This window comes from Clarias gariepinus, chromosome 8 (assembly GCF_024256425.1).
Source record: "Clarias gariepinus isolate MV-2021 ecotype Netherlands chromosome 8, CGAR_prim_01v2, whole genome shotgun sequence".
In the NCBI taxonomy this organism is placed as follows: Eukaryota; Metazoa; Chordata; class Actinopteri; order Siluriformes; family Clariidae; genus Clarias; species Clarias gariepinus.
The window spans coordinates 24,216,006-24,229,478 of NC_071107.1; the positions used below are offsets into that span (position 1 = coordinate 24,216,006).

General features: G+C 39.1%; 1 protein-coding gene across 2 annotated transcripts in view; it reads right to left on the reverse strand.

Annotated features, from left to right (window-relative positions):
• Window positions 1–13,473, reverse strand: part of plekhh2 (pleckstrin homology domain containing, family H (with MyTH4 domain) member 2) — a 31,938-nt gene that overhangs the window by 8,401 nt on the left and 10,064 nt on the right. For both annotated transcript variants that reach the window (XR_008361042.1, XM_053502702.1), the window contains exons 3-18: window positions 10,261–10,323; window positions 10,022–10,171; window positions 8,860–8,943; window positions 8,696–8,777; window positions 8,401–8,601; window positions 7,561–8,258; window positions 7,409–7,484; window positions 7,091–7,185; window positions 4,941–5,103; window positions 4,707–4,843; window positions 4,504–4,617; window positions 4,098–4,184; window positions 2,345–2,503; window positions 1,394–1,474; window positions 1,116–1,271; window positions 111–219 (exon numbers count right to left, since the gene is read on the reverse strand). Coding sequence is in view for 1 of the 2 variants with exons in the window: in XM_053502702.1 (XP_053358677.1) it covers window positions 111–219; window positions 1,116–1,271; window positions 1,394–1,474; window positions 2,345–2,503; window positions 4,098–4,184; window positions 4,504–4,617; window positions 4,707–4,843; window positions 4,941–5,103; window positions 7,091–7,185; window positions 7,409–7,484; window positions 7,561–8,258; window positions 8,401–8,601; window positions 8,696–8,777; window positions 8,860–8,943; window positions 10,022–10,171; window positions 10,261–10,323 (2,455 nt within the window). In the remaining variant the exon portion in view is untranslated. The remainder of the gene's footprint in view (window positions 1–110; window positions 220–1,115; window positions 1,272–1,393; window positions 1,475–2,344; window positions 2,504–4,097; window positions 4,185–4,503; window positions 4,618–4,706; window positions 4,844–4,940; window positions 5,104–7,090; window positions 7,186–7,408; window positions 7,485–7,560; window positions 8,259–8,400; window positions 8,602–8,695; window positions 8,778–8,859; window positions 8,944–10,021; window positions 10,172–10,260; window positions 10,324–13,473) is intronic.

Sequence of the window (13,473 nt, forward strand, 5' to 3'; positions counted from 1 at the left end):
CTGGAGTGACTGATATACAGGACAGTACATTACAAAACAGACATTGTGCACCAACAGTGATGAACCAGTCAACCTGCTGGGCTGGACAATACAAACCATGAAACTCATACCTGAGTCTCCGTCCACGTTGAGCAATTTTCCAACCAGCTGCTCGAACTCAGTTCCCACCTGCCCCACGTTGGTGCCCGCTGCCACAGACAGGTGGTATAGCCATGCTGCCTATGAAACAGTGATAGTTAGCATATTTGGAGAGCTCTCAGTGGCCTGCAGGGCAATGAAAAAAATGCCAGGCCTTCATCTTCCTTGCAGCTTATAGCTTCTACTGAAAGTACTAAGCATACAATGGAGCCAATTTCCTTACTTACTCGCTCACTCATCGTCTATACTACTTTATCCTAAGTACAGGGTAATGGAGGGCCTGGAGCCTATCCAAGGAGACTTAGGGCATGAGGCGGGTTACACCCTGGATGGGGTGCCAATGCACTACAGGGCACACATACATACACACACTAGCTCATTCATAGAATTTGGAAACGTCAATGAACCTAATCTGTATATCCAGAGGAAACCCACCAAGCACAGGGAAGACATGTGCCCTCCAAGCACACAGGCCCGAGGCGGGAATTAAACATGGACCCTAAAGGTGCAAGGCGACAGTGATAACCACTAAGCCACTGTGCCGCCTCTATTGCGTAACCATGTTATAAATCACAGTTTATCTAAAGTATATTTAAAGTCAATATAATTATTATGAGGCAATAATATATTTAAAAAAAAAAGTACACACTGCACTCTTTAAACAAACTCTTGTTAATGTTTATGGCAATCATAAAATGCTATTGTTTTATTACTATTATTGTTTTATAAGTATACAGTATACTGTGAGGTTCAGTCCGTCACCGTTACACATCCCGAAAGCAAACTAAACCGTGTACGATTGTAGAAGTGTTTAAATAAGGGCATTCCGATTTCATCCCATGTGTCATTAGTCGACTCATCAGCTTTATACCTGTAAATAAGTCGGTATGGTAATTTAAATTCAGTCACAAGCAAGATCATTGTGTCAAAACAACCAGAAGGAGTAGAGTTTCTTTACATTATACTCTTCTGCTTACCTTTTCGTGTTGGGAATCTATAAGCAGGTGAGTGGGGCTCTGATTTAAAATCTGAATGGAGATAGTGGACTGAGCAGGCTGTCCACTCTTACTGTTCTCATCCGAGTTTAATTCTTCCACATGTCCTCCTGCCAGCCTGATCTGACCCAGTGGGAACTAATGGAAGGCAAGGAGAAAAGACATGTATGAGCATGCAGGCATGCAACCCCCCTACACACACACACACACACATTGTAGAGATGGTGTTATGGTGGAACAGAATGTACACTACACTGTACCTTGTCCTCCTGGCATCTGAAGTAGTACAGTGTCTTTCCAATAAGTGAACACCATACACGCTTAGAATAGTCGTTCTTCACCTGAAAGAGTCAAGAATATACAGATGTGGCTGGGTCTCCAGGACCAGAGTCTAGAGTATATGGTCAAGTGATATGTAACAAAGCTGTAGATGTTTTTGGATCTATAAACAACTAGCGAAGAGTTTGCACTTATTTTACACAATTATTGCAGAAGCATTTTCAGTCTGCAGTCTTGTCTAATGGTATTACTAAACAATGTAGATTAAATGAAAGAAATAGAAGAAAATGTTTTACCATGGCAGGCTGCAAAGTGCCTAAAGATACAATCTAAAAATTGGTTGTTTAAGTAACCACCTCAGCAGAAACCTCACTTCCCATCTCGTCTGTTCCAACCATTCAGCATCACAAGTAAACTAATCACCACCTGATCATCTGTCATCATCTGCACCTGTTTCAACTAGTTCATGTCTTACATTAGATGTTTTTTATGCTTTAATTATTCATAGGTCACTGTGTGACCAAAAAAAATAAAAAATAAAAAATAAATATCTAAAACTGGTCAGTTACAGATAGTGAAATAAAAACGAGATCTTAAAATAAAGTCCTTCAGGGAGCCTCAAGACTCTTGAGGGGTGTACCTTATATAACCCAAAAGTGTTTAGATTTTTTAATCAAGCATGTCATGTATTGTATAGCTACAGGACAAACATTAGTCTAGCCAGCAATTCAGAGAAATCTGCTATTTTCTCCCCTTTCACTTGCGGGTGTATGTTTGGCAGTTAATTCTGTACATTATACTGTACATCATAGTCCTCAGAAACCTCCAGTATCTCCAGTATCCACAATGTGACTACGTTTACCCCAGTATATTGCTTGTTTTTGAGAAACATAGGACTTCAGCGTCATAGACAGGATCAGTAATTGTTGAACCTTAGTCAAATGTCCCTTCATGGTCGGTCGGACGTTGGGCTGGGTAAAGAGGGGACTGGCTGCTTTGACTTTCTGCACACACTGCAGGACCATCAGCCACTCCTCAAGCAGGTTAGGAGAGTCTGCTTTTAGATTATACACATGTTTTCCTGTCACCACCTGAGGATTAGAACAGATAGAACTATAGCAAATACAGTACATGTATACAAAACATAAGGAGTGTACCACAATGGAATTATCTGTACAATATCTATATCTGTTTACTGAAAATATTTATGCTTGCTTTTATATTTGCATTTAAACTAGAAAAAGGTGTGGTCTATAGAAAGATGTTTTTGAACCAGATGTCCTGTAGATCTTTCTGGCAAGTGTCCTATGTGATGAGAGATCACTTGGTGAAGTTGAACTACAAAATTGACAATAGGAATAACAGTAATGTTTAATAGTTTAAGTAAGAGCATTTCCACACACAATGCAACATGAACTCACATTACTGGGACTAATCTGCTGTGTGGCGGGGGGAAAAAATACTTTTTAGTGAAGCTAATTTTAAAAAGTCTTGAATTTGCTAGAGAACATAAAGATTGGATTTGGGCCGATCCCAGGAGCTCTAGGGCACAAGGTGGGGTACACCCTGTATAGGGCGCCAATCCATGGCAGGGAACACATGCACACACTCACAATTAGCTTAATCTGCATGTCACTGGGAGGAAACTGGGGTACCCAGAGGAAACCCACCAAGCACAGGGAGAACATGCAAACTTGAGGCTTAAGACCCGAGGCGGGAATCGAACCCAGACCCTGGAGGTGCAAAGTGACAGTGCTAATCATTTAGCCACTGTGTGGTCAGCTGATGACCTGACTGTAATAAATGAGCAGGTTATCACATTACTGCATTTTTTTTTTTCCAATTTGCCATGAGTATATTCTAGGACTCAGGAAATTGTAAAAAAGATTCTACTGGTTCTGAGAGCACGAGGAATAAATTTGGCACTACATTGGAAGCTGTAATCGAGGCTTTAAGTGGTCAAACAAAATATTACTGCGCAAAATATGAGTATGGCCAGATTTAGGTTTTGCGTTCATTACATTCCAGGATGTGGGATACGGTGCTCCTGTAAGGCAAAAGTAATAATCATATGAATTACCAGGAAGAATTTCTTTTATCAATAATGGAGAATGATAAAGTACACAAGAAGGATGTACTGTACTGTATATGGAGCTCTCAAGATTAAAAAAAACATAGATATTTTATTTAGAACACATTTTTATGTTAAACCTCATTAATTTATTTAGCATTTAGCAGGGTTACATTACCCTGGTACACTCACTCACTCACTCACTCACTCACTCACTCACTCATCTTCTGTAGTGCTTAATTCTGTATTCAGGGTCACAGGGATCTGAAGCCTATCCCAGGAGGCTTAGGGCACAAGGCAGGGTACACCCAGGACAAGGTGACAATCCGTTGCAGGGCCCTCAAACATACATACACACACACACACTCATTTACACAGTGCCATTTGTGAATGGCAATTAACCTAACTTGCATATCTTTGGACTGTGGGAGGAAACCGGAGTACCCGTAGGAAACCCACCAAGCACGGGGAGAACATACAAACTCCATGCACACAGAGACGGGAATTGAGCCCGGTCAAGAATCGAACCCGGACCCTGGAGGTGCAAGGTGACAGTGCTAACCACTGGTACATACACATTGACAGATATATAAACACAGACATAAACACAATACCTGAAGTATTTGTTTGCCGTCCCCACGGGAAATAGTGCTAGACGCGGTGAGCTCGATCTGGCCTTGAGGTTTACGGATGACATCACTCTACAGAAAATAAGCAAAGAAACTTTCTTAGCGCAGTTGCTAACTGGCTGCATCATGAGCATTTTCTAAATACGCTCACTGGTGTAGCAATACCGTAGCAATTATTAGAAAATGACCCATAGATACCTTTGCTGAAAGAGTATGTGAATCTCTAACAGTTTGTGAAAAGTTTCATGTTGTTATCTACTTAGTTTAACTGTATTCTCTTAGATAAACGTCTGACCACATGCCATATCAAATTTATGCAGAAACACAACATTATATAGCATTCACAAACTTTCTAGCAGCACTCTGTTCTGTACGTGAACATAAAACTGACCGGTGACTTGTAGTACATCAGTTCTCCATCTTTCAGGACAAACCAGTGGCGTTTCCAGGTCTTCTTCCAGGTCTTCACCATCTTAAGCAGGTAGCCAGACTTTTCCATTGGCTCCTGGACCAAAAAATTATCTCTTGAATAATTACATGTGATTAAATGGGTATGAGCTTATTTGTGTGTATGTGTGTCTGTGTGTGCCATACACTCTTTCCACTGTCACTGCTGGAAGAACATGTCTTTTGCAGTTTGTTCTCAGGCTCAAAACACTCGGTGTCTATAGAATAGGCATCAGGAGGGATGGCGTAGTCGCTCTCAGACGCCATTGAGGAAAGGGAAACAGCTGTGCCAAGACAGACCAGGTATCAGAAATGTCCAGAAGGAAACAGCATAATGTTTTAAGGTATATGTATTTCCTGAAGTCAGTTGTTTGTGTCTACCTCTCCTAATGGAGCTTTCCTGGATGTTGGGACAGTAGGAGCTAGAGCTGTGCGAACCGCTCTCCTCCTCACCCGAGTTTGATTGACACTCCTCCAGTCCCTCCTCCTCTTCAGATGTGGAAGATTCTTCTGAAAATTGAGTGCTGCTTAGCAACTCCACCCTCTACACAGAGAAAAACAGTGAAACACCGCACCCATTACTGTGGAAACTGCTTGACTGTACTGCCCCCTTGTGTTCAAACTGTAAAAGAAAATATTAAAAGGGATGTTTCTTTACACGTACAGTATTAGGGCCAAATGAATTTAATATGTCTAGAGGGTTAAAAATGAGAGCGAGCTTGGAAGCACTTCAGACTGAAGTAGGTGGAAAGGTTTTGTTTTCAACCAGAGGAGTGAAGAACAAGTAATAACACACGACCCAATACAAACCATTATGTACTAGATTTAGAGCATACATTTTCAGGACAACTAATCTTGATTCCAACAAATCCTTTCATTAAAAAAAATGTAATTCAGATTTAAATAATCTTAAACTACAAAGCTTCTATTACGGTGTCCAACCCATGTCTGAAAATGATTCCATATGTTTCCAGAACCACTTTCCTCAAATATGCTTATGCCATCAGCGATAAAAAACCTCCACTGATGTGATGACATGCCCATTCTGTACATTCAAGTTCAAATTCAAGTACTGTACATTCAGCTGACTTAGTTTTATTTTCACATAATAACATAGCTGAGTCTAGACCTGACCATCTGAACCAACCCTAGATCATATCACTGCCTTCAGAGGCTCTTACACTCACTTTTTACAGGCTTTTACAATGCATGATGGGACTCCTTCTTACCCTGATGTTCCAATCACTCTGAAATAGGGTAAAGCTTTACTGCTCAGACCACATGCCCTTTTTTCTATTGGTGCAAAGTACAACCTTTATGGTCCTTAGCAAAAAAAGTATTGTTTTCTGATTAGTCTCACTAACAAGTGGATTTCTTATGGACGCACTGCTGTTTTCCCCCAATCCTCTCTGTTCTTAGCCCAATAATTCAAGTATATGCTGATTTTTTTTTGCTAGGCAGTGTATGTTATTAGGCTAAGTTGCAAATTATGCTTTCTGTAAAATAGACGGCAGGTTATTTTATGTAGATTGTTCACTGGTGAGTCTAGACAGAAGTCTGGTGATTGAGGATAAGCTGTTTGCAAGCTTTGTGACTGCGTACCCATTGGCCAAAAATCATGGGTAGTCTACTTATTTACTTCTCTATCCTTAAATATAAATAAGATGCCAAATAATATGCTATATCATGCTATGAATAATAAAATTAATTTGTTATTTTTAATCTTCAGTATCTGCTTTTTCCTGGTTAGTGTTGCTATGGACAAGAAGCCAAGTCCAGACAACAACTCCAGCTGGGACTCCAGTGCATTCACTCGTTGACATCTAGGGGTTTAATAATGGGCAAATACACCAAGTAAGATTTTTATACAATGGGTGAAAATCCATGTAAACTGTTAGATCTCCACACACATAGCAAAAATTGACATCTTAGCATGTGAAATATTCTTAAATCTAGCCAAACCTATCTACACAACATAAAACTTATTAAGCTTATTTGTAGCCAAATTACACTAAAGCTTCAAGTGAAATTTTTTTGTTCAAATGGCAGATTATTTTACTTCTTCAAATAAATAAATTCCTAAAACTACCTGAATTATCTGCCAATAGGTTTTTCTGGTTAAAATTTTAGTAAAATACGATTAGAAATAAGAATATTAATCCTATATTTGGTTTGCTGTGATCTTATTTTAAGTAAGTGTAAATACATTTAGATATGTTTACTTACTAAGATATCATTTTTTGCAGTGCAAACCCAGGAGCTGTAAAAATTGGGCAGCAATGCTACTTACTATGCATCTGTTACGATACTGTACATCGGTTAGGAATCATTTATAAAGCAAATCAAACATGGAACAGTGAATCCTTAGACTCTTTGAATGATTTCAAAGACACGTTTCTTTCACAGTTTTGACTGTCATTATTAATGCATAAAAAATAATGATGAAAAACTATTGTAATAAATACTTTTTAAACCAGGGTTGTGACTTTTCCTGCTCAAGTCAACCTGGCCTGGATAAAACCAACACCTACCCCTTTCACTGTGGTGTAGACCGGTGTGTTCATGTTTCCGTAGATGAGAGATATGTACAGCATGAAGGCGGGGTATGAGGATGGGTGGGAGGAATCTGGATAAAAAGTACAAGACTAAATTGAGATGCGCAAGAAGGATAAACTGAAAAGACCAACGATTTGACTCTGTTATTCTGGAAATGTTCTGAAATTTTTCACCAAAATTTTATTTTTATTAATTTACCAATAAAAGAGAAGTGCAATGAAACATATGAAAAGAAATAAGAAATACAGAAATGAGATGTAACCATAGCTATATTTGTTCGTAAAAATATTTACCCTTATTTGCTATATTTGTGCATGATATTTCTGAAAGCCGAATTCCAGATTTCGCCACAGCATATATCCTGCTTTCCTGCAGACCACAAGAAAAACAATGTTAAATGAAAATGACAGAAAAGATCAGCAAAATGTATGACCAATGTACTAACCCAGGAGGGGAACCTGTGCAAGGGAGGGGTGGGCGGCTTGATCCCTGGTAAAGCTGCAGCTGCATCAGAGGACCTTGGCTTTTCTTCTGAAGCTTTAGATGGCTCTTCAGAGGCTATCATTCCTTCACCAGTCTCCATCTCCTGCTCCTGGTTCAGATCAGCTTCCTGTGGCTTCAACGGGCGTAGCATGCTGATGGCATTGCGGGTTCTGCCGTGAACTGTTTCACTAACCGCTGAAGGCTGGCTTAGGTGCTTCTTGGCTAACGCAACGCTAACGCTAAAGGCATTGGGGCTGCGTAGACGAGGCTGCTTGGGCGAGGCAGGTGTATCATGTGCATCCTGCGATGGAGTGGGCCGCTTTGGGGTCAGTACTGGACTGGGCGTATTGGCCTCGCTGGAGGAGGATGAAGAATTTAGACGCTGCAAGCGAAACTGCTTGTTCAGCTCATCTGATGACCCGTCCTCACCGTCCACCTTGTGCTCGCTGGCTTTTTCCTTAACTGCACCATCTGATCCAGCAAGATGATGATGTATGCCAGTATCTAAGCTGGTAATGTTGGGTTCCTTTAATTCTGCTTTGTTCTCAGTACTGTGGGACAGGATGTCCACTGCAGTCCCACCCTCCTTCTCATGCTCAGACTCCATTCGAGGGCTGGATGTCATAGCCTCAGTGTCAGGATTGTGTTTATTTCCGCACTCTGTTGAGAATAAACCAGAAAATCTGGGTTACTCCAATACTCCAACCACAGTAAGCTTTGAGTTGCATTGTCCAAAAGCGAAAGTTAAACAGCACTAATTAAATATTTTAATTTAAAATGTATATATGAAAATCGGTCTGACCAGCTGAGATCCTCCCGTCGTCAGTGTCTGTGAGGTTCGTACACACACTGCCTGTGCTCCTCTGAACTGGCATAGGGCCTGCGCGGACCTGAGGGCTCTTCCCTTGCACGTTAAAGCAGCCAAAGGTCAGGCTGCTGATTCGCTGAGCTTGTCCCGGTTGAGCATGATCCGACCCTTTACAGCCTGCAGCCTGCTCCAGGACTGAGACACAACACATTATTAGAGACTACATGGTAGGCTGCAAACCAGATATTGCACTGAGATAATGTTAATGATTTGTGTATAATAAATATACCTTGAATTTGTCTCTTTAGTTCCAAAATCTGGGCCTCCTGCTGCTGGTTTGTTTCCCTCAAGGAGGTGTTTTCAACCTCAAACTGAATTCACGAGTAAGACAGGTATAAGAAAATAGGCGAATTGACATAGATCACACATACACACTATTAGACACAAACAAACCTCATTTATCTTCCGCATCACCCACTCCTTGATCTTTCCTGCTTTCTCCTCTACACTCTTGGCATCCTGAATTCGCCCCTGTTTCTGTGGAGGTGGCAGGAATGAAATAGCTTGAAATGGAAATAAAGGACAGTCTAATCGTGTTTTTTTTTTTTTTTTTTCACTTTAAAAAGTAGCTCAATTAAGGTTAATCATTAAATAAATACAGTGGAATGTCAGGGAATCAAGTTTACACAACTTACTGCACTGGACCCTGAAGGTGGACATGAATGTTTATCAATTACAAAAAGTCACAGTAGAGTTCTTAGTATTGCAAAATGATAATGCTAATGTTGATCTGAGTAATGTACTTATACTGTTGGAATGTGTACAAATGGCAAATAAATCTTGGCCAATAGTTACAGTACACCTATTTACTGTACTTATGTTCCTATATGTATTTAGCTTATATGTGCTAATAGTCAACTGCTTTACAACAAAAAAAGAAAAAAAGAAAAGAAAGATAACCTATTCGGAAAAATTTACTGTGTGGAAAACCAGAATTTGAATTTGTGTTATACTGGCCCTCATGTGAATCATTTTACAGACACTTTCCATCTTTCCATCACCCTTTTCTCCAAAACACCTCAGGCTAAAGGAGCTAATCATCCAGCACTGCCAGATAATTCTCATATGAACAAATTCACCTTGTGCTTCAAAAAAATAAATAAATAAACCAGAATATACAGTACATTACATTGGCAGTCATTTACCATGAAGAAGTACTCTTTATAAACTCTTTTCTTTTTTGAACATGATATTCCTCACTAATGCTAATTCTAGTTAGCATGCTAATTCTTAGTTGGGGTTGAGATACCGGGTGTTTATGCTTTGGAATTGGAGGAGAGTTCAAGGAGTAAAACAAAACAAAACATTAAAATCTGATTAAACTCTTTTTAAGAGGCAGGTTTTGGTTAAGAGAGGTAGGTAGATGATGTATTTTTCCATTATATACTCTTTATACATTCTCTTTATACATTATTTGCAGCTATGTTTGCTATCTCACTCATCAACATAAGGAAACATTAACACAGGTATAACACCAAGCCTAGATTTAGTAAGTACTGCATCAGGGTAGTAATATTCGGCTCTCTGGCCTCCGCTGTTTGATTATTGTACTGACCTGCTCTTCTAGCTGTTGCTCCAGTGACGTTATCAGCTCTTCTTTCTCTTGCAGCGCAGCCTGAAGGTCTTGGCAGCGTCTAAAGAGCTTCAGCTCTGAGACACCAGACTCCACATCACTAGCCTTCAGACGCTCCTCCATCCATTGCACCTGAAATGCACAAAGCAAACACAAACCTGCTATTTTAAATTCCATAGTCAAATAATGCTAGAATATAAGTTATAAGGTATAACACTTACCTGTTGGTTTGCATCATAGGCATGTCGCTCTGCCTCCAAAACTTGTATCTCTAGCTGCTGCATCTGCAAAGAAACACAGCACCAGTAAGCACCTTGTTAGATTTATTTAATTTTGATTTGACGATCAGTTGCTCTCATTCTCTCATTCTCACTCATGCACTTTCTCTCCCTCTCTCTCATGGTCACTCATGCACTAACATACACACAAAACACTCACTCATAATCAGTTTAGCTCATGCACACATACAAGCTCCATCCCTCCCTCCATCACTCATTTCACACCATCCCTTTCAAGTTTGCAGAAAACATCAAAATGACATATTTTGTCTTCAAAAGTCATAGAGGTTTGTAAAACAGTAAAAACTAAGCCTATGCTGATGTAGAAAAACTACTGTCACTGTGTCGGAAAAGAGTCCTAACTCCTTAATTTTCTGGCTGTCTAGCAATGCACATCATGCTAATTACATTATATGGCCAAAAATATGTGGACACCTGACCAGTAACACTTGTATCTTTCTGAAAGTGTTGCCACAAAGTTGAAACACACAATTGTATTGCGTTACACAAGATGAAAGCATGTTCCAGCATGACTCTGCCCCTGGGAATACAAAGCAAGAGCCATTATGGCCTAGATTTCTAAGGTTAAAGTGTAAAAACTCTGACCTTAAGCCCACTGATCACCTTTGTGATGACCTGGAATGCTGACTTTACCCCAGGCCTCCTCACCTTATATCAGTACCTGACCTCATTAAAGCTCACCTAAAGGTCACCTTGCACGTTCAGGATGCTTGGTGAGTTCCCTCTGGGTGCACCGGTTTCAAATTGCCTGTAGTGTGTGAATGAGTGTGTGTATGTGTGTGTGCGCCGTGTGATGGATTGGCACCCAGTCCAGGGTGTACCCTGCCTCATGCTGCCCCCCGCAACTCTGTATACAGGATAAAGCGGCATAGACGATGTGAGTTATGGTGGTTTATAACATATTCAACGCTGTACCCTCTAAATGCTATTCCCACATGCTACCTTCATTATTAACACTAAGTAATCAAGCAATTGAATTTAATTCTAAGAAGTGATCAAAAACATGACTGCAGCTACGCCAACAGTGATTCCCTAGTTTCCAAAAAGGACATAAAAGTTTTTAAGATGTATTGGTGACACTCCAAAGTAATATTCAAGACAGGAAATTGAATTCTTGAAAATTCTTGTTTGTTTATAACTGCTAATGAAGCTGTTTTTTCCATCTGTTTTCTAAAAACATTATTACAAGCATCTGTTTGTAATCACTCCACAATATTATGCACTATAATTATATGTTGCAGTTTATAAGCCTTGCTTTGGTTGGGCAGTCACTGAAATGTTCAGACCACAAAAATGTACCTATTCTCACTCGTCCTGCAAAATGCATCCTTTGTTATATATTGTAACATCATATTTTTTTGTCTTTGAATATGAACACTTCAGAGAAAGAGAAAAAGAGAACAGTATTTTATTTTATGTTTTGGAAATTTCCTGCCTAATTTTAGAATCAATTGTCAGAGTATATATCCATTAGGAGTGGCATCATTGTGATGAAAAATCCTGAATGTTAATTTCCCAAATTTATTTTTAGTCAACAGTGAAAGCAGTTTTAAATTTTTGTGGGTAATATGTATCCAAAAGGCAAGAAGAATAAACAATAGAGGTGGTGGACATGGTGTAAATTTGGCAGGTTTTACTTTATCCCTCGAGTTACTCAATTTTAGAGGTAGCTCAGCTACAGTAACTAACTGTTGTGGGGTATTCTTATAAAAAGAATAAATACTGTTTATAACTATATATATATATATATATATATATACACACACAGTTAAAAAAAAATATATATATTCTTATATTTATATATATTTTAGTACAATTATCTTTTAATTATCTTGTAATTCTCACAATTATTATAGATTATATGTTTATATGTGAGGTTACTTTTTTCTGGTTTATTACTTTTTTACACATTTGTTCTCTCTTATGAGGTCTCTACTTTTATTATTTAAGATGTTTTTAACAACCCAGTTATTATATTGAATTTTCAATAATTGTCTAATTATTAGAAAAAATATAATAGCTAAGTTTTTTAAGAAATAATAATCATGGCAGATGACAGAGAAACGTGCTTTTCAGTTAAATGTTAAACTCTTGTATTTGAAAGTAATTTGTGGTATTTAATTGCTGCGATTGTTTTTTAGCAAGAAAACTAATGTTATAAGGAAGTTCGCTCGCTCGCTTATCTTCTACACGGCTTTATCCTGTATTCAGGGTCGTAGGGACCTGGAGCCTATCCCAGGAGCAATGGACCAATGCCAGGTTCATCGCAGGACATACACACACACACTCACACACCTATTCACACACTACGGCAATTTGGTAACGCCAATAAGCCTAACCTGCATATCTTTGGACTGTTATAAGGAAGTTGCTACATTAAATTACATTATTAAGCTTTTTTAAAGGTTAAAAATTGAAAATAAAATTGGGTGAAAATATAATACCAAATTGGGATAGTGATAAATTTGTGATGTTCCCAACTTGCCCTTATAGTGTGTGAATGAGTGTGTGAGTGTGTGTGTATGTGTTTGTGCCCTGCGATTGATTGCCACCCTGCCCAGGGTGTACCCCGCCTTGTGTCCCAAGTCTCCTGGGAAAGAGACAGGATACAGCTGTATAGACAATGAGTGAGTGATTGAGTGAGAGTAAGTAAATTCCAGAAGTATCAGGATTCGCAATTTTAATCAAATCAGCCCCTAAGAAATGTGATGATATCGTATCGGGGGTGACTGGTTATTCCTATTCCTAAAAGGCTGTCCAGCTCTGGTTAAAGAACATATTACCATCAAAAAGTATAACTTCATAATTGCAATATGCTGTTTTTGGCAGCATGAATACACAGGCATACAAGGAAAACATGCGTAATGGACGTGTTCTTTAAAAAAAATTATAAAGCTTATGACCTCAATGTACATATATAGAAGCAGTTGGAAAGCAACGTAATTACAGACTATACTGAATCCAGCTGTACAACAGAACTCTGCTACTGCAAGTATAAGTTACTGCTTATAACCTTTGGCAAACAAAAGCAATTTATTGGGAACTTTTAGTGTTTTCTCAGCCAATTAGCAACTTTTTCTGAATAGGTATATTAGAGCAGGGTAAACAGTAAGTGTAGGGGCGGAGCTCCTCCAG